Source organism: Apteryx mantelli, chromosome 2, assembly GCF_036417845.1.
Source record: "Apteryx mantelli isolate bAptMan1 chromosome 2, bAptMan1.hap1, whole genome shotgun sequence".
In the NCBI taxonomy this organism is placed as follows: Eukaryota; Metazoa; Chordata; class Aves; order Apterygiformes; family Apterygidae; genus Apteryx; species Apteryx mantelli.
Window position 1 is genome coordinate 895,117 of NC_089979.1, and position 27,578 is coordinate 922,694.

The following is a 27,578-nucleotide window of genomic DNA, read 5'->3' on the forward strand; positions in this document are numbered from 1 at the left end:
CAGCTCCTTGGCTTACCCCACATAAGAATCGCATTCTCACTTATCGGGCTCAAAATTGTTCTCCCTCTTGGCAGCTTCTATTTCCCAGCCATGTTCTAGAGTTGTTTCAAGTCTCTGTGTCCCTCTTCCCCCTGGGGCTCCATGCTGCTGACACCCCCCACTGCTATCCAGCCCCTCCTGGGAGCAACCACCACTAATTCCGAGACTGTGCAAGGGAACAACCAGAGCAGAGGCTGCAACAACCTGCGAGGGCAGGCAGGATGGGGAAAGCACTGCCCAGTCACACTGCTTCCTCTGAGCAGTAGTCAACAGCCAAGGTTTAGGTTGCAGTGAGGCTATGGGCTCAGGAGGTAAGGACTGCATCAGAAGCCATTCGCGCTCAGATCATGGAATCATAGAAAAATGTATGTTGGAAAGGACCTCTGGAGGTCTCTACTCCAACCTCCTGCTCAAAGAAGAGCCAACTTCAGCAAAGGTCAGTACCTAATGACGGGCTCTACCACATTTGGACTCAGAAATCTAGAGCTGCTGGACAACATATTTGAGACTGGTAAAACACAACTATCTCAGCTGCATAATCCTAGTCACTGGTGGATTTCAAAGTGATGGACACAGTTGGTACCATTCTGAATCCCAAATTCCTTGGGAAGAGGTCCATCTAAAGAACACGGTAGGAACAGGCTGCAGCCACAACCCCCAGGGCAGAAGTGCTTTCACAGCAACATCAGCATGATGAAGAGACATATATTACATGTTGTGCCAGATGTGTCCAACAGACATCACCCACATTCGGAGCGGTGGAATAAACTGTACTTAAAGGGAGCTGAATTCAGCCTCCGTTGCCCAGGTGACGTCAGTCTTCTCCCATGCCAGAATCTGCACTGGTCAGGTCACTTCTTGCACCAATGCAGAGCTTCCCCAGAGCAGGACCCACAGGCCACACTTCTGCCCATGTCAGAGAGAGACAACCCACGGGGCGCACCTAGGGCAGGAATCAGTTGTTTCTTCAGAGACGGGCAACCAGACAGCGCTGAACATCAGACTTCGCCCACTCACTGACCTGCTGCGTGGGTGCCGAATAAACTACAGATCCTTCCCTGGAAAAGAGATTCTTTCTCCCCCCCCCTTCACCACTTGGGGTGGGGGTAGGGGGAGAACGGGGACCCTGGCTAGATCGGGTTTACCGCAGGATTCAATGAAATAATCGGAAAAACAGCCCCAGAAAACGTCCCTCGCGGGAGCAGTAAAATCTGCACAGTGTGCGATCACCTTCTGCTGTACGTACACACCAGCGCAGCTCCCCCGAGCCGCAGGGAGAGGGGTGGGAGAGAGCCTGGAAAATACTGGGCCGGCAAGAGGATGAGATTACTGCAAAAACAAAAGGCTTTATTAAAAATTTTTTAAAAAGGGAGATTGGAGATAAGTTTTTTTCCAGGCTTTTGGCGCTACAATGGCTTTGGACTTGAGTTTTCCATCTCTCCCTCTCATTTCCCCCCTCTCTCCACCGCCACAATGAGACTGCAGAAGGATCTTGCGCTGCAAATCTGGGTTGCTGGCACTAAAAGCCGTCTTTGAGAGCGAAGGCCGTGCCACGAGGTGGCATGCAGTCTACTCCAGCACTCCCGCTCTTGACCCAGTGGTGCTCAGCCTAATAACCCACACGGTTAGGGAGAAAACAGAAGCCCACAGACTGCCCAGGTCCTGAGATCATTCTGAGGACTGGCATCAAGCCAGGACCTTGCCCAGGATACTTGCAATAGATTTACCTGAGCTGACACGTCTGCAAGGCAGGCAAGATTCTGGCATCTGGGGATTAAGCATATCTGCAGGTTCAAACCCTTCCAAAAAGCCTTGCCAGGAAAATAAGAAAGTCTCCGGCTAGGACATCCGTCGTGCAGCCAGCACCCTCTATTAGTTGATCAAAGACCACCTGGAAAGCAGTAAACGCTCAAGAGAGACCATTTCACCCGAAAAAGTGCTGTCTAAACTGGACAGGGCTTACAAGGGGGCTTCAGGATAAGCAAAAGATACTAGGAGCACAGTGGCCGCCAGACTTGGTACCGGTGGAGCGCAGTCGCAATTCATTCCTCTCATGGGCATATCTCAAACACCTCTCTGCATTTTCCAGGCAAACTTATCTTGATGCATGGAAATGCTCCAACAGTTTTTTTCCTGCAGCCAGACATTAGCGTGGCTGGGTCCCAGCCTGCCCGGGAAGCCACCGACGGACTGCGGCCCCCCCAGCTTTGCCTGCGCTCTGCTTCAGACACAAGACTGAAGCCAGGACTTTGCTCTCCGATTCCATCGATAACCGGCTGCTCCCGGCAGCCCGACGCAGAAAGGCTTATTCCACCAGAGGGCGGCAAGCAATGCCGAACACAGCACGCGAAACCCAGCAAAACCCAGCGAAACCCTCAAAACGGTGCTGCTGGCACCTCCAGATGCCAAAGCCACAGCCAGGGCTGGGGACAAGGACACCTGGCCTCCCCCGGGCGTCCAGCGGTCGGCAGCTCTCCAGGAGTTAGCACGCTCCCAGACCTTGGCTCAAAGAGGATGGCAGCCAGCGCTGAAAACGTGCCACTGGCAGCAAGCGCCCAACCAGATTTCTGGCAGTTGCGGCTACCGAATCAGGGAAACCTGGGGCAGCCGGCTGCTTTCGACAGCACAGGCAGGACTAGATGCCATGTTTAGTTGCTGCCAGGATAATAATGGAAGAAAGAGATTGAGGCCTCCCACACTCGTGAGACCTGTAACCTCCTTCCTCCCAAATCCACCCCCAGTTCCCCATGTGTGGATCAGCTGGGGTTCCTCCACCCTAAAATCCAATAGGTAAATTCAATAGAAGAGTTCAGAGAAACTAGGATAAAGGATGAATCTAAACTAAAACGCAAACCAGCCACACAAAAAGAGGAGGGAGAAGACTGCCAGTGGGCTTTGAGGACGGCCACATCCGCAGAGCAGTCCGCTTTCAGCCAGGCAAGCCGAACGGTCACAAAGGCGTGAGGGATGGAGGACACACCACGCTCGATCACGGACACGCGCCATGCGCTGAGCTGTGTGAGCCTCATGGCGCTTGGTCGGGGCAAGCTAATAGCTGTCCCGCACAAGCAGAGCCAGCTCTCCCCGGTTCTGCTGCTAGAAGTACATCACGTACCCGGCTGCGAAGAAAGCCTTAGGCCAGCAAGAGTCCTAAAGGAGAGGCAATATCTTTAGTTACAAATTAGCACCACTGGGAAAAAGAAATACACTTTCAGGAACATGGGCCCTTCTTAATGTGTGAAGCAGAAGTGAAGAAGGCTTGTACATCCCAAAGCTCTTCCACATTCCCCAACGAGGTAAATTAGTGCAATAAAAGATACCACCTCCACCTATAAACCTTGTCCTGCTTATTTAACTATCGTTGCTATGGCACCACTACTGAAAAGCCTCAAAGACCAACAAGGCAGGCTCTAAATAGCAGCTGCACGGACCAACTGGATCGGTTATGAGGTGCCCCTTGCTCGATTTGCCAGTCAGTAGAAGAACCATCAGAGTATCTAAATGGCCCAGTTGGATCCTCTTTCTCTTTGCCAACCCAAGGCTCACTGGGAGCTAGACTGAAACATCAGCAGCTCCTTGGATTCCCCCTGAGCAAAACCTGCTTGCCTCCCACCGTAAAGCTCTCAAAGTGCTCCCATGTAGTTCCTCCTTGAGTCTGGACAGAAGATCAGGAACTCCTGGCTTGTAATCTTCCAGCAGGAAGGGAAGAAGGTCCCTGCTGTCCCAGCCATTCTGTAATACAGTGGGGTGAGATTTCCTTGGTGGAGCTGCAGTGCAGGACAGCTGGAGGAGGGCAGTGCGCTAGCTGGGCACGGTTGCTGCAAGCACAGAGCTGGGGGCTGCAAGTAGCTGAACGGATGAAGGGGAAGAACGGCAACACAGGACCAGGCATGTAATTCAGGAGTAGAGAGAACAGATAGCAAGTTGGGTGCACAAGTGTCCTGGGGGATGGTGAGCACACATGACAACCTAAGGCGGAAGCAGTCCTAGCGCAGATGGGTTTGGGAGCTGTGGCAATAGCACACACTTATGTGGGCCAACGTACCTGTTCCTCACGTGTTCAGGAGAGAGGGGCTGCGAGGTTTCTCCCTCAGCTTTATCGGATGCTGGGATACGTGCACGGCTAGGGAGAGAGTCTTGCTCCTCAGTGCCAAGCCCATACCTGGCTAAGATTGTATGTTCAAGCCAGGAAAGACAAGCAACCCAACACACACATCGTAACTCTTCCTTTGCTAAAGCAAGCTGGTTCTTGGGCCCAATATTATCAGTTGTCCTGCAGCACTTTGTGAAACAGGACAACTAAATTCTTTTACATGGAGAAAACTGACAACAAGAGGAGAAGCAGTGATTTAGCTGGTGACAGGGCTAGAATCAGGTCTTCCAAATTCCCAGCTCTCTGAGCTACTCTACACTTGTTTGGGTTGTTCTCTGTGATCTCTCCTCCTTCATCTCCCCTCAACCCACGTAAACACCAGCCTGCAGTAACTCCATACTTAGGGACAAACTACATGCTAGGCTTGTGAAGAAGGCAAAGATGAAGCCACGTAATTCCTTCTGATGCGTAGGGTCTCAAGACCTGAGAAGCCTGTCAGACCAGCTAAGCCTAGCAGCAGTTTAAAGGCTTAAAACATGTGTTTACCTCATTATCAGCTGTGGCATTTGCAGAGGTTTCCATTCTCCAGCTGCCTGCTACCCTCTTGCAAGAGTCAAAGGAGATCCTGCAAGACAGCAGCACCTCAGGCAACTGCAGCCCACTGCTAGGCGAATGTATGTACATACCTCGAGTTTGAACTTAGGTGTAAGAATACACAAATCAGTGCCTTCAGCACAAGAGCAAGTCGTTTCTGCCAGGGTCAGAACGAATCTCCTTGCTCAGACAGCCTCGAAGAGCCAGGACTGTGCAACGAAGCCTGCGCAAGCAGCGATCTGAACTGCAGCCTCCGCAACACGCCTGCTCCCGGAGCCCGGAAGGAACCGACAGGGATCCTCCCCACGCGACAAACCGCACGATGTGGGCCACATGCCGGTAGCGGGGTCCTCGCTGCAGCCAGAGACAGAGGGGTCTTTCCGCACCTTGATGCCTTTGGCTGAGCGGCTGCTGTCTCCTTCCAAGCCTCCTCCTCAGCAGCAGCTCCAGAGCCGGCACTCAGAAGCGTCAGAGGCCACGTCACACGCGGTGCTTTGAACAAGTCAGCCGCTATTACCTTTCTCCTGTCACCTGGCTCTAGATATGTCACTGTCTTATAGCACTGACGCGTTGACTGGTCAGACTGTCGTATCTTTATAAGCTGTATTCCTGGGAGGGCTGAAGTCCCGGGCACGGGGGAAGGAGCGGTAACTAACGCTAAGATCGCCAGCGCAGTAACAAGCCTGAAATTTTTCACCCTGGAGGCAAACATCAATTTGTTCCATTCCGCGAGGCTGACAGAACTGCTAACAACGCAAAAAGAGGAGGCCTGGCGCGGGGGGAGCGTCTGTCTCACTCACGCGCCAGGTTCAAGAACTAACAAGTCTCGAAGACACAGACAGCTTGCCAGAGTCCCAGGCAAACCCAGCAGGTTTGCTGTTCACTGCTTCAGGTTTCTTTTGCAGAGCTCTTGGGCAGAAGGAGTAGCGCGGCGTGTCTGAAAGCTGGCTTGTCACCCCTGAGAGCACGGGGCCGCGCGCGCTGACCTAGACTCGCACCCGACCACAGCGAGCTGCACGGGGGCTCTAGCTGACAAACGCTCTGCACGAGAACCCCCAAGTCCACTCCAGCAGAGCGATGCCTGCAGGCCCACGAGCTAACGGGAAAATAACCAGAGAAGGCCACGGCATTTACCCGAAACTCCCCTCTAGCGAGGGCCGTGCTGGCATCCAGGCACCAAAGGAGAGGTCCGAGCAAACCGGATCTCTGCCCCTGGAGAGGGCTGCTCAAAGCAGGCAACCTGAGCAGTAGACAGCAGGGCTGCTGTTCCAAAAAACAGCCACGTGCATGCGACAGAAGGGGAGCTCAAGAGTGCAAGAGGGAATCCCCGCTCACCGGGTAACACTGGCGCAGGGCTGGGGCAGGAATCAGTGCAAACGGCAGAGGATGCTGAGATCCTACAGCTCTCCTGGCACAGTGACTGAGTCAGGCACCGTGGACACGGTGGGCACCAAGAAGCATTTCCACTGACGCCCTGAACTACTGCTAGCATGAACAGCAGGTTCCTTCCTTTCCGTGACTGCTAGAAACGTCTCCCACAGGCCAACAGGCAAGAAGGCTCTGCAGAAATCAGGCCACAGCAACAACAAACAGATGCTTTTCTATTTAAGATTGGCGAGGCAAATGCAAGTACAAATTAACCCAACGGGGAAGAGCAAAAGGAGATACAGGGCTAGAGATGAGAACGGGACAAAGCAGCTCCTCTATCCATTCCCCCTCCCACCCTCCCAAAACGCACTCTTTCACATACTGCTGAAGAGAAATAGCTTGAGACCAAACAGTTGGGATCCTGCAGCTGTGGCTGCGTGGCGCCGACCCGAAGGCAGCACGGAGCCGTTAAGAAGGGAATTTAGTGCAGGGTCACCGACAGGCTCTGCTGGAGAAGCAGAGAGGAGCTGGTTTTGCTACTGCAACCCTGTGCCCCGCGAGGACGCTCCAAGCTGCGCGAGGCTGCAGCTGGATGGACTGCCAGCGGGTACGCGGAGGAAGACGAGGTCCCAGGCGCAGCGCAGGAAGGGAAGAGTTAAGCGGCTTGTCGCTGTCTCGGGACAGTGCCTCCCTCCTGCCTACACCCAGCACAGGACAGACTTATTTCAGGCGCTCTGTGCCACAGCAGCGACTCTTTGACGCAGCAGCACCGAACTGGCTTCCTGGATTATAAAAGCAGCAAATCAACATTTCAGCCTGGCCTTCAAGTGCAGGCCACCAGGCTTCTCCCCAGGGCCTCCGAGAGCAGAATCGGACAGCTCAGCGCAGCCCAGGGGCTGCCAAGGAAGAAAGCACAGCTTGTCAGAACGCTGGAAGTCATTAAGAGGAAATTTAATCCGACAAGGACAGCCTAATATTTACACAGCCCCGTGAGCTAGAGAGGCACTAAGAACGGGGCTTTGCAATCTGCTGACAGGCAGGTGGTGGAAGCAGTGGCCTTTTTTGCTCCTGGATCCCAAAGGGAGCTGGGACAGCACAACTCAGTTCAGCACCTTGTTGCTCAGACTGGATTAACACTTCTCCATGGGCTGAGGTTCCAGCACTGGCTCACAGTTCAGTACCTCTCTCATAATCTCCCGTCCTCCAGAGAGGCTGCCTTTATTACCCTGCAGGATTTTTAAAGCTCCAAAGACAAGACTACTTAAACCGCAGCTCCCTAAAAGCATCCTCCTGGAGACAGCTGCAGATAACCACTCAGGCCCAGGAAGGAACACGGGTCTGGAAAGCAACCTCGTCATCCCACTATCATTTACGCTTGGATTCTGCACAGAGACTAGCACATCCTAAAGCGGTTTGTACTTCATTGTCCCAAGAGCCTTCAGTCTTCCCTTTACTTCTCTGGTCTGGTCAGGCACTAAACGGGAACCTCACAAGATAAAAATACAAACCTCTGCAAAAGTAGCTCAAGCATCAATATTTTCAGAAAGCGGTAACACGCACCCTGAATCTGACGGGTTCTTCCCTTGCCGAGAGCCACTGCTTGCGCTGATGGAGAAGGAAAGAAGAGCAGACTGAGAATAACAGAAGAGCATCAGCTTGGTGTTTGAGTCCACAGCACCCTCCAAACCCCCTCCTCTCACCTAGAGAATAGGCGGCACTAAGGTTTGCAGAAGCAGTGAGGGATCAAGATTAATGGAGTCAGCCGGCAGAAGGGTGCCACAACCCTTCGCTGCGAGGCGCAACCTCAGCAGTGTCCTCTCCGCCTGTGGGTCACAGCTCCAAGTTCTTTCTGGGAGCCCTAGACAGGCCTCCGCAAGGACTGTGATGCTGAATCTATACAAAAGCTTTGGCAACCTGAAAGAGCAAGGCTCCTCGCTGTCTGGTCTCTCAGCGGGAAACCCCAAAGTAATCCCAGAACATCCGTAGGCCTCCCTTCCCCTCCTCCCATCCACACCCCATCCTTCCCCACTAGCTCCCTGATGCTCCTCGCATTTCTCTGGCAAAGCAGGAATCCCTCCTCTTGATTCCCAAGTGCTGTACGCATTTAACTGATGCACGTGGCTCTCCCACACTTAGTCCAGAAGCCTTGGGAAGAAGCAGCTTGGGAATCCTCCCTGAGCTTAACTTGCTAGACACCTAGAAGATACTGGATACGAGAGGGACCAAGAACACGCATAAATCCCTTAGAAAGCGCTCCAGAGCCTGACCTGACTGATGTGCCCAGTCACAGGCCAATTCCCAAAGAGCAAAGTCTTCTGTAACACAAGGCTGAAAATCCGATCAGGACGAGCACGAGGCTTTGCAGGCACCAGGTCAGATGTCCACACTGCCAGTAAGGCACAAGTGATGTTGGAGCAAACTGGCATCAGCCGGGAGGTCAGATGTTTAAATGAAGTTCCAAAGTAATTCCTGTGAGATGGAATGAGTTTTCCAGCTTTGAAGAAGAGGGACAGCAAGATGTTTGCCTGAGCTCGAATTAGCATGTGCAGCAAAACACGCAAGAGAACTGTAAAAAAAACAGGCCTGGATCTCCGAGACAGGGCGAGCAGATCTAACACCATCACTGTCGAAAGGAGACCACGCTGTCTTCGCCCTCCGACCCTTCTCTTGCCGTTTGCTGCGGGCCAGCTCTGCTCCTGCCAGACTCCCCTGGGGACTGACTCAACTCACTCACCTCGCGGAAGAGAAAAGCAAGTCAGCAAAAGAAGAGACAGCTCTCTGCCACTTTAACGAGGTGACCTGGCCCAAGGAAGCATCTTCTGAGACACAGCAGAACCAGAAGGGAGTGGACAAGACTGGGGATGGGAAACATCCCTGCTCTGGCAGCTTTCAGAGAAGTTTAGCTGACTGCGAAAACGCAGCTTCAGAGAAGCTGCCAGGGAGGGTCCACTCGCTGCATTTGCACTTTATTACCTAACTCCAAGGAGCAGAAAGACCTGGGGGTTGTCACCGCCACACTTAATAAAGGCAGCTCTGCGTTAAGGCTGACAGCTGCTTTTGGCACTTGCACATCACGTCCGTAATAGTGCTACGCTGTAAGAAATGAATGCTGTGAGAGCTGCAACGGATTGCAAGCTTATGGCTAAAATTCAATTAAGTTTCCGAGAAAGAGCTAAACAAAGGCAGAAGAGACAGACATTCCAGAATCCTGTCACTCAGAGGTATCTATCCTCCAACGGGCTTCAAATTTCCATTCAGCAACACTCTCGCAAGTGCCCAAGTCAACACACAAACCTACCAAGCAAAAAAGACATCGCAAGAACTGACTATAAACTTTCAGGGCAAGTGTTAAAACCCCCCCAAAGGAGTAGAAACAAGTCCCCTTCTGAGGGACGGCACGCTTGACCCAACGTGCGAGTTAAAACATTTCCTCTCTTACCACGATTAAATCCCTGTAAGGTCTCCCCTGAGCACTTGAGGGGCACAGCCGTGTGCAGCAGCCTCCCCTGCTCTCCTGCAGAGGACACAGCTTGGAGGAAATCCTAAGCAACAGCCAAAGCAAGAGACCAACATCAAGAATGCTCCAGGGCCTGCGTTTCCTTTCGGAGCGCTTTTCTTCTCCATTTCTGTTTCCTGCAACTAAGAGTCTGACACTTCTGCTTCGCCACAATAAAACCTGTTTGGTGTCATTCGAGAACTGTTGAGGGTTTGACGCGGGCTAAACCAACAAGCAGCAAGCACACCGCTCTCTTACAGGACAGTGGACTAAACAACCCCCCAAAAACGCGGATGCTGGACCTGGGGGCAGAGGGGGCCCCAGTCTGCACACAGGCAGGGTCGGGGGCCGCACAACGAAGAGAGCCGGTATAAGCCAATATCACGGATAGCAGCGCGAACGAGGGAGAGGCCTCACGGCCGGTCCACCCGTTGCCCTTCAGGCAAAGAGGAGACCGCAGCAAGGTAACTCACCCCTCACGGTGAGCTTGTTTCTTATCCGTCACGCTAACAGCAGCTCCTACGTTCGACGACCCCTTAGACACCAGCCAGAGGCGCCCGTAATTGGTCCTTTTACCTTGTAAAGGCAACAAAAAATTATCTTCCCAGCAAGTTTTGCCATCAATACCAACATCAGGAAGAATTTTAGGTTGCCTTTTAACAAATTTTAACAAATTTACTAAGTGCTAATAAAGCAGATTTGCCTACCACTGAGCAGACAAACAGAAAACAAATCAAACGTTTTAAAAGTCCACGATTAAGAAAGATTTCTCTGTGCAGAATGCTGGTGCGTGCTGCTTGGTATTGCTAAACCTTTTTCTGGGTTTCAGAAGGGTCTTCGTCACCATAGGTCTGTTTACTGAGAAAGTGCATTGGCATGGAACTGAGACCAACTGCTGCTTATGGTGGATTAAATCTATTTTCGGTCTTTTCATGCACTAAGGACTTAGTCACCAAATTCTAGTTCTAGATGTTCTGAGCTTTCCAAACAAAGGAGGAAAACAGTTTCTAGCGTTCTTTTGCATCTGTTCCAAAAAATCATGGCCATGTTTCCGCTGTAACATTCACTGTCAATCACAGCAGGAAAAAGAAAACTGAACGGGAAGCTTCTGTGTTGGGCCAGAGAAGCGAGGTCATGAGATGCAGGACAGGAGAGAGAGAGAGATTGCAGCAAACCAGAAAGATCCGGGAGAAGCCTTCAAAAACCTGATCAGAAACGCTCGGGCCCGTTCATCTCAGCAGGCCAAGTGGATGCTCTGCCACAGGACAGCCCTCCCCATGCCACCAGCCACCGAACTGCCCAGCAGCACCTGAGAGCACTTGAGGCCAGGCGGGATACACCTGCAGCCTGCAGGACTAAGCTTCCAACAAGCTCAGGCTTGGAAACTGCTGGCGCTGCTTGGCCTGGAGCAGGACGCGGCCCTTCCAGAAAGGCAGGCCAACCAACCATCGAATGAGAAGGTCTCACCAAGTCCACCTGCACCAGCAACACCAGACCTGCGTGCAGAATTCAGCTCCGAATAGATCATGCTGAACACTCACCACTGACCATGCAAGTGAGCCACTGTCATGAACTACCGCACCTGCAACACTCAGCTGACACTATAGACAACTCCTTCTGTGTTGGAAGAGACCAGGATTTGAGAAATCTCATTCAAAATTAAACATATCTAGCCAAGGCAAATAAACAGTTCTCCTGCACGAGCAAGTGAAATATTTTCTAAGCAGAAGCTAGCGCTCTTCGTTCCTGGCCAGACGCCATAAATCCATTAAACGTGACAGTAGAACAGCACTGGGGCAAGAGCACTGTGCGTCTGCCATCTCTGCTGCGATTCTCCCCAGCAAGGGAGGACAACTTAGTGCCCTGAAGAAAGACCCAGCTGAGTCAGAGCTGTCATAAGAGCATTCCTTCCTCAGACTCCGCATGTCCACTCTGTACTTTTCTTCTCAAAGTTTCCCACCCATGGAACAGTGAGCACAGCCCAAAGCTGCGAGTGAAAGCAGGGCACTGTGCAGAGCAGTGACCAAGGAAAGACTCAAGGTGACTTAAGGAAGCCGGCTCCTGGGGAAATTCCTGCTGAGCAATTTAGCTCTACTCTCCCTAACTACCCGGCACTTTCAATGCAACAAAGGCACAGACAGTAGATTTACTTCATTGCAAGACCCCAGAGAAGAAAACGATCTGAAGAGAGCAAACTTCTGTTTAACTCTGCATGGGAAAAGTGATGCCCTTGCAAGGAGCATTTTTTTTCCAAACAGAAACAAAAGGTAAATGTATTCCTGGCCAAGTCTGACACGTTCGATGTCTTTTGCCCATGTGAAAACCCTTCAGATACCACTTTCCAATTAAGGCCACTGTTTTGTCTCTGACATTCAGAAGAACTACTGACCGTGTTAGATAACTCTCTTCACAAGCTGCCAGCCACACACACGGCTCTCACGTGGCAGGAACGACACCATCTCAGGTCCACGTGCTAAGATGCTGTTCCCCTTGTACAGTGGAGATCCTAAAGGCAGAAGGCAAAGCAAGAAGCACTACAAAAGAAGTGGGGAATCAGACTTCCGAGAGGTGTGGTACAAAACCATCAGGCTATGCCTGCCCAAAGCAGCAGCAAGGCCAAAGGACGTATTGCCCATGGCCTTGCCCACAGTAAGGGCGATCTGCATTCGGATCAAACTTCCTCTGACCTAGTCGGACTCTGCTGTTACTACTGTAACTCTTTTATAGGCGGTGCCAGCTATAGAAAGCGCCCGGTATTTCAGTGCGGAGCACTCACCCCCATGCTTAGCTTGACCTGGGTTGCAACAAGACGGTGACGGATCCCAATGCCTGCAGAGATTTGCTGATGGGCCTGTAGTACTGCACACAGCTGGATAGGGAGTAAAAGGCGGAAGAACTGGGAGGGGTGGAAGGGATGGTGCCTGAGAACTAGCCTCAGCTCTCACACAATAAGAGCACAGACAGACGGACACACGACGCACTGGCAAAAGTCCTGGCTTAAGCGATTGTCCTACACATCCTTGTCCCTGCGTAACACTCTCTGCTGTGCTTTTACAGCCGTTTACGTGGCCACATGGCAAAACGGATCAGAGCGCTAACGCCAAGGAAAATAACCACCACCACCAACAGAAAAGCCTGTGCAGTTCAGGGGACCAATTGCTCCGAAAAGCAAAACAAAACAACAAAAAAGCCCCAATTCTGCTGCGCTATTTCTGGGCTGGATCAGCTGCCTGACCACTAAGTGGATTCATAAACAGCTGTTCAAGTGCAACAAAGACGGTGGTGTCAGAGTGGGAGCAAGCAGCTGTAGATGGAGACAGCTCTAGCAGCATTGCTGCTGAATATCAAACTGCAGCCTAAGGCGCCGCTACAAAATTCCTAAACAGGTTATTAGAGCAAATTTCTACTCAGTTTCTACTCCAGACCTTGGTAAAGCTTCTACACATTGTCCAAACTAATAAAAACACAGATCTAGATAACCAGGATAATAATAAGGCACTTCTTGTTCACAAGCTTGGAGCATGACCCAGGGCAAAGGAGGCTGGAGTACCCTAAGTAATGTTAATATACATTAATATCTCAAGACGAATTAGAGTGTTAATTTTCCCACCAATCTTTCTGCCTATGTTTTCTGAAACAGAAGTAAGGTTATGTCTTTACAGGATTTTTTTTTTTTTAAAAAAGCTAGTATTGATAGGAGAAGTTTCACCGCTAGTACAGACTCCAGAAATGCAGAGGCAAAAAACCCCTTTTGCTACCAGCAAACAAGCAGCAGCACAGCCCTCTAGGCTGCTTCTCATCCCAGAATGCAAACCGGGATGCATATGCCTCACCTAAGCCTGCATGCATAGGGTTGCTCCTTCACTGACGCTACGTTTTCAGACACAGCTGACCAAGAGCAGGCACCAGGCGCGGGAAGGAATCTGGCCCCAAACCCCAAGGAGTCAGGGCTGCTCTCCTCGGCCTGCAGCTCGGCCAGGCTGCTGGTGCCGATCCAGCCGCGTACCCCCACCCTACCGCCTGCTTGGGCATCAAAAAGCCCACCGGCGCCCCGAGCGCTCTCCTGAGAGCAAGGCTCCCCTTTGCAGGAGCCCCCTCACGGCTCACGGGCCCCGACCGCACTCCGCTTTTCCTCGGCGGCCTGGGGAACGCGGGCGCCGGAGCTCCGCGCCGTGGGCCTTACGTGCGCCTGCGAGGGCGGACTGTCCTTCGGCTCCTCTTCCTCCTCCTCCTCCTCCTCCTCGGTACTGCTGTCACTGCCCGAGTCCTCCAGGCCGGAGTAGACGCTCTCCTCGCTGTCTGTCAGGTCGTCGCTTTCCGTGCCCGGCTCCTCCGGCTCCGGCGCCGCCGCCGCCGCACCGGGAAGAGGCCGCTGCAAGGCAAGAGCGGGGCCGCATCACACCGGGGCTCGGCTCGGCCCGGCCCGCTCCGGGGACCCCCGCAGGCCTCGGGCGGCGACACCGGGGCCGCGCAGCCCCCGGCGGGGCCCTAGCAGCCGCCGCCCCGTAACCATGGTGACGCCCCCCCGTAACCATGGTGACACCCCACCCCACCCCCCCCCGCGGCGCGCGCCCCGACCTGCTCCATGGCTCCTTCCCGCCGCTCCGCGTGCGCCGCCGCCGGCCACGTGCGCGCGGGTCAGAGGTCACGGCGCCCCGCCCCCTTATTTTCTCATTCGTCTTCCGCTTCCGCCTCGCCGGCGGCATGCACCGCGCCGCTCCGGGAGGGAGGAGGGGCGAATACAGCCGTTCTCGTGGAAAAAGGGAAAAAAAAAAAAAAAAAAAAAAAAAAAAAAAAAAAAAAGAAGAGCGCGGGGTCAAAGGTGAGAGGGGAAACCCGCCGTGCGCGCATGCGCCCTAGCCCACGTGTGGCTCCCCGCTCCGCCGGGCGGCGCGCATGCGCACGGAAGGGCTGACGCGCGGGGGGGGTCAGCGAGGCGGCGCATGCGCGGTGGCGGCGGCGCGGAGGGCGGGGGGGCGTGCCCGCCCTTCCCATGCGCGGCGGGGCGGGGCGGTGCCGCGCATGCGCGCGGCGGTGGCGCGCGGGGGGCTTGTCTCGGAGGCGTCCCAACATGGCGGCGGCCATGCTGGGCCCGGGGGGTTGCAGTGCGCAGGCAGCGGCCGGGCCCCGCCGCGGCGGCCGCCGGCGGCACTAAGCCCCGCGCCGTCCGCCCGCCTCGGCGCCGCCCGCCCGCCGGCGGCTCCCCGCGGCGGGGGAGGAGGGAGGGGGGCGCGCCGGCGCGCCGCGGCCTGCCCCGGGGCCTGCAGCCGCGGCCGCCATGGAGGGGCCCGGCGCGGCGGCGGTGGGCGCCGGCCCCGGCGGCAGCAACGTGCCCGCCTTCCTCACCAAGCTGTGGACCCTGGTGGAGGATCCCGACACCGACTCGCTCATCTGCTGGAGCCCGGTGAGTCCCGGTTGAGGGGACGACGCGGCCGAGGCCCCGGGGCTCGCTCCCGGCAGCGGGCGTCTGCCCGCTCCCGGGAGCCGAGCCCTGGGACCTCGGCCCAGGCCTTTCCCCGGGCTCCGGTGCGATTTCCCCAGCCCCGGGCCTGGGCTTCGGTGTGTCCCATCGTCGGAGCAGGTTCCTACGGCTCTCCGAGAGCAGCGCTTGCCTAATTATAGGCCTTCCCCCCCCCCCGGTGGTTATGCAGCCCGTGAACCTCATTACCTGAGCAATACCTCACGGGGAAACGAGCTCTCCCCTGTACTTAAGGGAAAGGCAGTGTCCAGGTGCTCGTCTAACTGTTCCCGCGGCAGGGAACGCTGCGTACGGCTTTTAGCCGTGTCATTATAACTTGCAGCGGCATAGCCCGCGTGCGGGCAAACCTTTCTAGCCTTTGCCCTGTGCTGGGCACGTGCTGCTCTTCTGGTGTGTTTATAAAAAAAAAAGCTGGCCTGATTTGCGGTTGTGCCAGTCCCACAAGCTTCCTTTTTCATCTTTTTTAGCCACTTGTGGAAGTTTAACTTTTATCTGAAAGCATATTCTGTAAGCAGCCTTTTGGAGGCTGTTAGGTTCACAGTGTTTAGCTGAAATCAAAATGAAAAGCTTCCTTAGTGTTTGGGTCTTAAATCGACAGACCAGACAGTTCAGTGGGAATTACACTCTTATGAATGCTCAATTACTGTGTGCTGTGGTCTGTTAACAGACTCCCGTACCACCTTCTTGTCCTGACTCCAGATCAGATACTTGCTACCAGAACCGATGAGGGAAGAGAAATGCACTAATCCTGGTAGGAGTGAAAAGGTTGTCATACCCAGGTTTCCCCTTGGATGGAAGTGAGGAGCGACAACAGTTGGAACTGTTGTTAAAGATAACAAAACATGAAAGATAAGGACCAAAATAAAAGCTAATATATGCTGGGAATGTTTTTTTTTTTTTTTAAAACCCTTGCTCATAGCTGCTCTCTACCAGCTTCAGTCTGCTTATCTGACTCAGTGTGGTGGTAACAAGATGAAAGACCTGCACTGTGTGTTTTCCACAGATATTGCATTGCTCCTTAGCTATGCAAGTCACTGCCCGTAAACAAATGCCTTGTCTTGTCACTGGAGCAAACAGAGGCTAATGCCTTGCGTGTAATGAGTTTATGATCATTACCGTGTTGCTGAAACAGTAACCATGAGAAATTGCATTTACGGGTAGGGTGGTGAACAACATTGCCCTGTTCCCTTGCGTTTGGGAGCTGCAGTGGGAGATTCAGTCGCCTTAGTCTTAGCTGTGGGTGGAGGAGGTTGCTTGGAGATACTGTGCAAACTTTGGGCCTCTGTTTACATGCAGACAGATTCGCCTAGGCTACTTGGACAGTGTTTAAGTGAACTGGGGCTGGAAATCAGCATGCTTTTGTAAATAGGAGTCATGTGCTTTGCTTGGGTTGACAGGTAAACAAAGATGGTTGCATCTTTAAATTTTTCCTGGTCCGAAAGATTTTCACAAGTGTCCTGGGTGGAGAGGGAAGGAGGAGATGAATGGTACAGGTGATGCAATTCTAAAACTCAAGAGTTTGTTGAAATATGTAGTGTTTGTTGGTGTTGAGGCTGGACAGAGGATTTCCTGACTGCTCGCTTCCATCCCTATGGCACAGTTTGCTGCTTCCTCTTCTTTGGGGTTATTTGTAATCTGGACCATTTCAATTTATGACAGGATTACACAAAGTTATATTAGCCCGCCTAGGGGACAAGTAAGCTGTTCCTAGGATGTGGGAATGAAAAGGTGAGGAAGAGACTTTCATAAACTGTTGTTTTCATCTTGTGAAGCAGAGTCCTAGGTAATGATTATTTCATAGTAACTGTCCAGGTACGTGTTCCTGTCCTGTGTTAAATGTGCAATATTCTGATTTGCACACTGAGTGATAAACTATTCCACGTTTACTGTGGGGTAAGTGCTAATGAAAAGCGATACAATAGCTCACTCGTGGTGTGGAGCCCTGTTTTCAGCCTAGAGACGAACTCCAAAGCAACTTTGCTAGACTTGTAAATAGATTTTTAGCCTTTTTTTATATGCTTCATAACTGGATGAATCTTACAGGTGTGGACAAGAGCGAAGGAGGCCATGTCTGGATACAACTCTAAAACTTATCATAAAGGTCTCAGATCCTGAAAATCTTCACTTCAGAAGCGTGCTTTTGCTTTTGCGGAGTGAGCGTGTCTGGCATCTGAGCTCCTTGTTATTCACGGTGTTGAAAGTAAATAGTTTATGAGCTGATGATGAAATCTGTGCAAAGCATCCACTGTGTGAAAACCTGGAGAAAGACAGGGCTCCTCCCCTAAGTAGCTCTCTTTTCCTTTTTCTTTCCTTTTTTTAATGCAAACAGTGTGATACAAAAACAACGTAGCTGATTATTCATGAACTGTCTCACAGGTGCAGGATGTTGGCTGGAGGAGGAAAGAGCTTTGGAAAATCTACACTGAGGTCGCCTGAGAACTGAGCCTTTTAGTATCAGTGAAAAACTAATTTTGCTTTGGTAGGAGGGGGAGGGAGTAGAAAATGAATCTTTCCTTCACACCCATGTTGCTTGCTTTATTGCTCATTCTGTTCTCTTTTTCTTTTTTCCTCTCTTCCTTTATTTTGTACCTTTTCTCTTTTTATTATCCATATTTGCTTTCTTTCTTTTAATTTCCTCTACTGATGAGTGGAAGAAACAAGCTCCAGGAGTTCAGGAACATGAATCTTGAAGTACTTGCAATGAGGAGAGACATCTTTTATGTGTTTGTGAGAAGAAATCATCTCAGTAGAAAGCAGGAAAATCAACATAAGGGGAGGGTTAAAGAAACAGAATACAGTTCTTTTATTTTATATATATATATATATATATATATATAAAACTTTTAATTTTACTGCTTTGAAGGTAAGGTCTTCAAATTTACATTTGTTATGATTCCCTGACACACATTTTTTGTAACTTTCTCATCTTTGAAACCTCTCTACAGATAATGCGAGATTTCCAAATGTTCCCCCCTGCGTAGTCACTGCAGGTCTGAAAGGCAGGACGGCTTTTAGTCGTTTAGCATGTTCTCAGCATCAGATTCTGTTATGGGCTGGTTTCTGCCCAACATCATCCATAAATCCCACACTCTTTTCAAGTGTAACATAACCCCTTTTAATTCAGAGACTCTATGATTTGCAAATCGCTAGAGGCTGAAAGCGTTCGGGGGAAGTGCCACAATATGCTTGCTCTGTTCATATGCTTCTACCAGAGCGTCTCCTCTTGGCCTCACACACAGGCTGTTGAGCTCTATGTTCTGAAATGCATACAGAGATAAATGCATTTTCCCTGTTATTTTAAATTAGTCAGTGTTCCTCAAATATAGGGGTTAGATTGCACCCAGCTGAATTATTGGGTAGAAAGTTTAAAAGAGAAGGCAGGTTATCTCTTAACGTAGCTCACAATTAGAATATATAGTCTATTCCCACAATGATGATGATGTGTGGGCCAAAACCATAAAAGAATTTGAAAAGAGTTCAAGGAGGATGGATTCTTTTCTTATTAAACACAATGTCTGGGTATAATTTCCGCCCTCAAAAGTCCTAACACTGCTATTTGCTGGATGTGGTAAAAGTTTGTTAGGGAAAGATTATGTTCCGTCTTCCTTATACTTTTCCCTGAACGTGTGCCGTAGTATCTCTTCTCTCTGGACCATGGTCTGACGCGAGACAGCAGGTCTTAACTCTACAGCAGATTTAAGTTGGCTGTCTGCTGAAAGAACTGAGCTGAAATGTGTTTAGGAGACAGATAGTATGATTAATGGCAGACTAGTCTATCTGTGGTGTTATTTGCCTCAGTCACTACTCTAGACTGCAGTATCATTTGAAGGCGTACGCTTGTCTGGACTGAGTTAACCGCTGCTGAAGAGCGCAGGCCTCTTCATACCTTCCTCTTCGCTTCTGCCCTAGTGATCGTGGGGCCTCAGGTGAGCTGATTCAGCTTTTTGTCTTCCGGATTTTTTTTTTTCCCCCTGGCTATTTTTCCGTTCAACCGGTGAGCTGAATTGACTCGTTCTGCTGCCATGTGACTGCTAGATTTGATTCAAAGGCAATAATTGGAAAGTGTACCTGGGGACGGGCGGGAGAAAGGGACAACCTCTGCTGGCAGCAGCTGTCTGTTTAAATTGAGTTAGTTGGAAGCTGGACGGCTTGTGAATCTCTGGAGGCTGGGAGATGCTCTGAAGAAGCAGCATTGCATTTGCTCTGTTCTTGGAGAAGTTCCTTCGTAGGCAGCTTGTGTCGGCTGCTGTCACGCAGGCTGCTGGACTTAGCTAGACCTTTGCTCTGACTTGGCAGGCAGTTCTTAGGTTAATTCCAGACCTTTTGCTCCTGCTTCCCGTGTGCTAGCTCTAGCACTTGTGCTGTTCTTGGTGGACTGAACTGCTTGCGAAGGGGTCGGGCAAGTGTCAGAGCCGGGGGGCAGGGGAAGGAGGCTCTGCCTGCTTTGGTGGCAGCATAGCTCCTTGGCTTCATCTTTGGCTCAGTTATGTGACACCTCGCCCTATCTGCTGGTTACCCGATGTTCTCCACCTCCCCTATGGCACCTCTGAGTCTCGTCTGACTCCAGAGTGAGCTGTACCAGGGAACCAAACTGGCAGAAGAAGTGTCTTGCTTTTACTTTCCTGGGCTGGCTTCGGTGAGCTTTGGTGCCAGCACAGGTAGGGCAAGGGCGCTCTTCAGTGTCAGCAGGCGGTTTGGCAGGGCCACGTGTGCAAATGCACCTTACGGTGAAGATCTGCGCGGTAGCTGTGCTCCTCTTGCAGCAGCCGGATACAGGGGATCTGCTGGTAGTTTTGGCACCTCGTAAGCTACATCAGCTCGGCGAAGAGCCAGACAGATGCCTGCTCAGGGGGGCAGGGTTGGAGCCTCCCCTTTCTCTTGGTGGTGATCCATACAGCTCGTGCTCCTTTAATGAGCGGTGTCACCCCTTGAATGGCTTGCACGTGCAAGCGGGTGGGGGCCGTGTGGGGCGGCATACGCTCTCCCCTCTCTCCTGGTTGTCCTGCTCAGCTGCTTCTGTGATTGCTGAACCCGCTGCTGAGCCGCTTCTGCTCACTGAGCTGATGGAAAACTACCTGCGGTTTGCCAAGTGAAGAGCCGAACTGGTTCGGAGAGGTCCAGTAGGCACTAAAACTGGCAAAAGGGCCAACGGGGAAGGGGGGGAGGCAGGAGGGAGCAAGGCCTCCCTTTCCCTGCAGTTGTTAGCTGGTTTTCGGCTTGCCCTGCATCTTGCAAAGTCGAGCCTTCGGAGCGTGCCGGCCCCTGCTAGAGGAAGGGGAGAAGGCTCGGGGGAGCCAGCCGTTGCCGTTTTGTTGTTGCGTGGGGCGGACGGAGGCAGTTGCTCGTGCTGAAGGAGAGGCGGCCTCAGGGCTCTCGGCTCCTTTCCCTTAGTCAGGGAAAAGGGAGAAGAGGGAGGTGGGGAGGGAGGGCTTGGGGACACTTGAAGCTCCTGATGGAAGGAGTTAGGAGGAAGCCCTGAATTCAACATCCCACCCAGAGAGCCGCTCTAAGAGCCTTGCCCGAGTCTTGATTTAGATTTAGATTATGCTGAGCTTAGGCTTGTGCAGCCTAAGCGTTAGTCCTTGTATCAGCAACCTAAATGAAGCCACCCCGCTGCCGGCAAAGCTGATGTGCCCGTTTCTATTACAGCTGAAGGCTGGGTTCAGTCTCCGTCCATGTGGCGAGCCCCGGGGTGCGCCAGCAAGGCCACGGGTGCTACAGCACCCAGCCGCGGTCCCGACCGGACCAGGCACGTAAGAGAGCCTGAGGCTGGCCGGGACGTAGAGCTAGAGAAGCAGCTGGACTGTTTGAGAGGTGACTCGGACTTGGAAAGCAACCACCGGAAAAATGGCAAGACCCCCCACAGCACACTGATCTTCGGCAAAGGGTGAATAAGATGCTGTTTCCGTACCGTTGTGTTTCAGTCTAATGGCTCTGTTAATGCTCTTGGACAGTGGAGGGGAGCAGAGTGCATGAAATAACCTCATCAGCAGCTTGTTTTGCCTGTAAACATGCACACGCTTTCTGCACAGCTTGCCAAATTCCAGGCCAGTCCTCCTTAGGTCAGTGCTGAGGTCCTTGCCTGCGCTCGGAAAATTACTCTTTGCTGAAACTGTCTGTCACCGGTTTGGTCCTTCGGAGCGCTTCTCAGCTGGATTCCTGGAGGCTTAACTCATCGTGCGCAGGAGCGGACGCTTGCTTTCATGCTTTTGTCAAAACCAGCGTTATCCCGAAGCAAATGACAAAATATTGAATGGAAAACCTGAACGCACAGCTGGAAATGAGGAAGGTGCAGAAGAAGTTACAATACCAGCATGCTTATAAGGATTTAGAATTTATGATCTGTGAAAATTAATGGAAAATCTAGGAATTGGGAAGAGGAAGGTTTTTATAGCTGCTAAGCAGTTAACAAGGGTAATGTGAGGTTCTATCTTATATTTAATCCCTCACGTGCATAGATAATAGCAGCTTTCATGGTTTTGCAAGGAAGAGTTGATCTAGTTTAGGCTGAGGGCTTGTTAAATAAGATATTAGGATTTTTTTTTAATTAAAATTCAACCATTGTTCAGAGCTTTAGTGTTGGAATTGTTTATTTTCCAGTGCTATGTTTGGAATGTAAATTCAAAATAAAACTTACTCCTGTAAGCATGCTGATCAAAATGAAACGCATATTTAAGGGGCAATGACAGATATAATCACGTGCTGGATTTCCAGTTGAATTTTAACTCAAGAATGTGTGCCTTTAAAGGGGTTGGTTTGTTTGTTTATCTCAGTCAAGCTACAGGTTCATCTGGAATCACAAGATGAAAGTCTGGTGTTAGGTAGACCCGATTTTAAAGAGGCTTATTAGAGCTTCAAGAGGAAGCACTTAGTGGAAAACCTCTACTTCAAGCTCTCGAGCACTCCTCGAGAGTGCCGGTAGCCAAAAAAGCTGCAACTTCTGTAAATGCGTCTTGCAACTGGCTTTGAATTTGCAATCTATTGAAACATTTCAAAGGTGAACATTCAGAAACTCTGTCCTTTGAAACCTTCCTAGTTTTTCAGGTTTCTCTTTTGACTCTGCCTTTTTCCCTGTTTAAAGAATTTGCCATCTTTGTGAATATAAGTGATATTATTTGTCCTCTTTCCGCGTGACACAGGAGCCCTGGGACTGCTTCACGGGGTAGTTTTCCAGGATGGTGATGTTTTTCTGGTGAAGGCTGTCTCACAGGAGGCCTGCGGGGTCTTGCTCTCCGCTCGGTTCGTGCCGGCTGTTTCCTTTTCTTCCTAAACCCTTGTTCTGCCTTGCCCGAGGCAGGGGCTCCGGCAGCAGCCGAACTGATCGAACCACACGCTTCTGCTGCAGGAGGTCGGACTGCTCTGTTCTGGCTGCAGGATCCTGTCCCCTTGCTTGCACTGGCTCCGGTTCTGGTCAGATCCTTACGTGGACTGCCTGAACACACTAATGGAGCAGAAAACTATCCTGCTTTCCCTAATTTTCTGCCCCCCTAGGGGTAAGGCAGCTTGTGGAGGGATCCAAGGAGAGCAGCTCCTGGCTAAGGGCGAACGGCAGGCGTGCGCGACGGGCCGGCTTCGGCAGCGAGGAGTACATCAGCTCCTCGTGCCTCGCTCAACTGCAAGCTCCGGGGAGCAGGATAATGACTTGGATAAATTGTGTAAACTAAAATGTTATGTTTTGTGCGGTGATGTTGGCCGCAGCTGTTAATCAAAACAGCTAAGGCAATCAGGTTTCAGGTCAGTTTGATGTAGAGCTTGGAAGAAACTTTATCCTGGCAGATGTTGAGTTTCCCCTGGTTTTCTGCAGTTCATTCACCAAAGAGGAACAGTGCTGCCAACTCCACGCTCGGGTGCTCGGTGCTGAGCCCCTGGAATACTAAAATGTTAATTCCAACTGACGATGATTAACACGAACAAATTACTTTGGTAATTGATCTGAACAGGTAGCTCTGAAACTTAAAATCTAACCCTGTTAGTTAGATCCTATAGTAAATTATATAAATTACTGGATAAATACAACCTACTGCAGGGACCCACCGTTGCTATTTGTAATGTCCTCCTGTTCAGCATTTCTGATTACAGAGGCTGAGGAATTTTTTCAACCCAGCTAAAGCAAAATTTCTATTTTGCTCTGCTAAGGAGTGATTATTCCTTGCTTTTTCCTAGCCCTAATCTAGTGCAAGAGGATTTTTGTTCTTGTGACATTGCTTCAAGCACAGGGTGTTTTCACTTTCAGTTATAAAGACTAACTTTGAAGGCAGAAAAAAACATATGGAAGGATTGTCTATGAAAATATACTTTTTTCATCAGCAGGATCCCTGTGTTGCATAAGAGGAAGCAAAATGAGTGGCTGTTCTTCGTTTCTACTATTCTGAAAACCCTAGAGTGTCTTCTGTTTTTTCCAGCAGAGCTGGTCAGTGAAGATGACATCTGGACACACACACTTTGACTACTAACAGATTATTCAGAGCTGGTAGGGGGCTGCTGTCCAGTTGCTTTCATTCAGCAATATTGTCTCCTGAAAATTTTGATCCAGGTGTCATTTGTGAATGATTTACTCTTCATATGCTAATTTTGATTTCCTTCATACACACAGAAGTTTCTTCTTTATCTTAGTTTTTCATTTGCGATTTATACTTCACAGGGTAGACTTCCTTTTACCTTCTAGATATTTTATAAATAAAACTGCAGGATACCTTTGCTTAGCTCGAAGCTCTAATCTGCCTGACTTCAGTAACTGCTGCATAGAAAATGTATTAACCTCAAGGAGGTAAGGTTTAGTACCAGATCTGCGAAGTGGGTGAAGAACCAGCAAAAGGGAGGTAGTGTGTTGTTTGAAAATACGTTTATTAAGTTATTGGTGAAGTTACTAGCTGGGCTTCTCAAGGTTCTTGGGATCTGTCTTCTGTCGTTCTTTTAATGATGATGATGTTGGCATAAAAACAGAGTCAGCTTATGAAGGGAAATGAACAAAGTAGGAAGGCATCATTACCGCAGAGCCTTATCTTATGGGGAGACTTGAGTAAGTCTTGAAAAAGATGCAATTAGAAATGGTATGACCTTAGTGGTATGAAATGCAAGGTCGTCCAAGAAAATTATTTTTGCTGTCTTCTGGGAATTCATCAGTTAGAAACAACTATTTGTGGGCTTTTCTTATTAACCTGACCAGGGTACTTTTCTGGCTTAAAATCAGAAACCTCCTTTTATGCTTTTATGTGTGTGTCTGTGAGCTCAGTTTCCTATTCCGGTTCACGGCGTGCTCCCCAGCAATGGTTTTGTTGGCACAGCTGGGTTTTGGCAGCATTGCATTTGAGTCAGGAATGAGCAGTGGTGGTGCCTGAATTCCTTAAGGTGATACGTTTATGCAGAGTTTAGCAACACGAAACCATGATCTGAAAGAGTTATGTTTTCTTAGCCCTGCCAAGCAACGGCCAAGATGGGGGTATGGCTAATATGGAAAGCCCAAATGGCAGGGCACTAGTTAATGAGCAGGATCATGCGGGTATGAGTTGACCACAACTAAAAATGTAAGTAAAACATAAGGAGAGTTCTGGATCTGCATTCTAGTAGGTCTCATGATGTCAAAAATAGAGCTTCAAGATGGAGTTTGCTTAAATGTATGAATGTGGTTGTGCTGCAGCCCTCTGCAATAGCAGGAGCCTGGACCCAGTGCCCCACAAGGTCTCTTCTGGTCTTGTGATGCACAGGTGAACAGCAGGATGCTAACTGATTGTCTTTCACCCCATTGACTCTTCCAGATGCAGGATTTCTCATTGTCTTTTCCTTCCCACGAGGACGTGTTTGTAGAGGGAGCCTGTGGTGTTCTGGAATATCGGAGCAGAATGGGTCCAGTGGCAATATCGCGACTTTTACTGCATACTGTGTCCCGTTCTTGTGTCAGTATTTCAAAAAGGAAATTGATAAACTTTGGAAATAGAGACTTTAGGGTACAATAAGATGAAGAAACAGTGTTATTGTAAACAAATTTAAAAATACTCTTTAATGAATAAGTTTAATAGCTAGCTTCATTGTAGTGGCTAGAAAAAGGCCTAATCTTGAACAGCACCTGTGACCTTAATTCCACCAATATTATGCATGTGACAGGAATTTTGTGGTGGGATGTTCAGTATCTTTTAACTGTCTGTACTTTTTTCCTCCTCTGCTGATGTCTGAACTCTTGGTAAACTGGTAAGATTTTGTCTTGGTGACTGAGTGCATGAAGACCCCTTGTATATAAGATTGTTGCTCTTTTTTTTCCCCCCCTTGGAAGTTAAAGCTTGCATCTTCCACACCGTTCTGTGCGTGCAAGTGAAACATTTTCAAAACCTGGGTGGTGATGGGAAGGCTGCTAATGGCATAGGTAAGCTTTATGAAAAATCAGAGTTCTGAGAAGTTGTTTCAAAGCTCTGTGCATAAAATGATGACTTATTTAGATTTTTGGACTCGAGCAGGTTTCTCCTTGTATCATGCTGAAGCTGGAAATAGTGCAGTGATTGAGCACATACTTGCACAGAACCAGTGCCAGCATATGCTTTTCCTTTATGGCTTTAAGGAAAGTGAATTTGTGTCATAGAATTACATGACTTGTTTCTTAAACATGATACTAAGAGTCTGTGAACTGTTTCCTGTAGAGGTGAACATATGGCCACAGAGGTCTGGTTTTGTCGCATCCTCTAGATTTCTGAAATTCGGTGACTCTAAGCATGGTTCCCTGAACAGCTGAGCCAGTCTAATGGTCAGCTCCTCCTTGTCCTGTCTCCCGTGCGTGTTGGACTGCGTATGAGCTGATTCAGCGCTCTGACCTCGCAGGAAACTTGTGAGGTTTCTGTTGCTGAATTAGTGAGTTGGGTCAGGTCTTCAGGAAGAGAGGGAGAGGAATCTGTGGAGCATCATGGTCTGTGCACGGTGATGGGAGCGTGCAGCTGAAATCAAGGAGAAAGGGAGGGAGGAGGAATTTTTGGTTACAGCAAGGTGGTGCAGGGGTTCAGCTCGTCCTGCGCTATCCCATCCTGAAGCATTTAAGATGTGCTTAGACCCCAGCTAGTGCCAGCTGTCACAAGCACCTTGGATCCGGGATCTCCAGTTCCTCCACTGGACTGGCCTGCTTCGACTGCCACTATTGTTACCAACTTTAAACACTCATTTTTTTTTCTCTCTGTAGCCAAAAATATGAGAGTGTTAGAAAGGATAGACATCACCCTGTGGCCTTGCCACTCACGTGGTTGTAATGAGGGCAGAGCCATGTGTCTCGCTGAAGGCACAATCGTGCTACATGCTGTATTGATGAGCTGTGCGGAAAGTCATGTGAAGACTGGCTTTCATAGCAGGCACAGCCAGTGGTTTGATTACTTGGAAGTACATTTAGACAGAAAACAGCTCACAATGAGTTCTTTTGAAAGTGCAAATGTGCTAAATTTAACAGTTCGTAGCATGTGGTGAGAGATGCTTTTAATTGCATGACTGGTTCTTGCTGCTTGGATCTAGTGACATCCCTTAATGTCTTCAGATCAATTAGGTACAAATGCTTCTGAATTCAATGCTGAATAAATCAACCACGCTCTAATTGGCAGGTGGATTCTGCCATTTTTAGTTGTGTAGGATGGGCATCTTCTGAAGAGCTGCTGATGGCAAGAAGATTTTATTATTATTTCATTAAAATGTGTGTCTTTCAACACTCATATCTATTGGAAAATATTTGCATATCTACACGCTCATATGTACCGGAAAATGAGGTCAGGTCATTTGCTTTAAGTTAGCGTAAGTCAGCGTTGCTGCTCAGAGCAGTGTGTGCACCCTTGTTGGGTGACACAAGTTTACGGGGCTGCATCTGAAACTAAACTAACTTGACCAGGTAAAATTAACTTGACAAAAAACTTAGGTCATGGAATAATTTAGGTGAGAAGGGACCTCGAGAGGTCTCCAGTCCAACCTCGTGCTCGGAGCAGGGTCTGCTCTGGGGTCTGACCAGCTTGCTCAGGGTTTGATGGAGATGGCACAACCGCTCTGGGCTCCAGCTCCCCAGCTGTCCTCACAGGGAAGAAGCTTTTTTCTTACACCCGGTGTGAACCTCTCTCGTTTTGACTTGTGCCTGTTGTCTCCCATCCTCCCGCTGCGCGCCGCTGTGCAGAGCCTGGCTCTGTCTTCTCAGTAACCTCCCTGTGGGCACCGGAAGGCTGCTGTTGGTCTCCCTGCGTCGGGGCTGGAGCGAACCCCCGTCTACGGGTTTAGTTGGCCAAATTGAAGAGTTTAGCTGGCCGAGTCCGAGGTCGGCTCCTTCGCTGATAGGAGCCGTTGTGAAGACGGCTAGAGGCGAGAACCTGCCTCGCCCCCGACCTCCCCGATGCGCGAACCAGACCGACGGTGCCCTCGGGCTCCTCCGAGAGCGGAGAAGGGAGCTGCCCGCAGGCAGCGCCTGCCCCGGGTTTGGCGTGGGAGGCGAAGGGGACGGGAGCTGGCGAGTCGGGTGCAGTTGTTCTGCTTCCTGCTTTCCGAGGTTTAAACGAACCCGTTCG

The 27,578-nt window shown here is 50.4% G+C and overlaps 2 protein-coding genes across 6 annotated transcripts in view; one reads left to right on the plus strand and one right to left on the minus strand.

Moving 5' to 3' along the window:
- Nucleotides 1-14,284, minus strand: part of BOP1 (BOP1 ribosomal biogenesis factor) — a 68,241-nt gene extending 53,957 nt beyond the window's left edge. Inside the window, exons 1-2 of the mRNA XM_067290060.1 lie at nt 14,169-14,284; nt 13,774-13,962 (exon numbers count right to left, since the gene is read on the minus strand). Coding sequence (XP_067146161.1) covers nt 13,774-13,962; nt 14,169-14,177 — 198 coding nt within the window. The 5' untranslated portion in view covers nt 14,178-14,284. The remainder of the gene's footprint in view (nt 1-13,773; nt 13,963-14,168) is intronic.
- A 553-nt stretch (nt 14,285-14,837) lies between these two features.
- HSF1 (heat shock transcription factor 1) overlaps nt 14,838-27,578 on the plus strand; it is a 71,958-nt gene continuing 59,217 nt past the window's right edge. For all 5 annotated transcript variants that reach the window (XM_067290064.1, XM_067290062.1, XM_067290063.1 and 2 more), the window contains exon 1: nt 14,838-14,994. In XM_067290064.1, the coding sequence (XP_067146165.1) occupies nt 14,869-14,994 (126 nt within the window). In that variant the 5' untranslated portion in view covers nt 14,838-14,868. The remainder of the gene's footprint in view (nt 14,995-27,578) is intronic.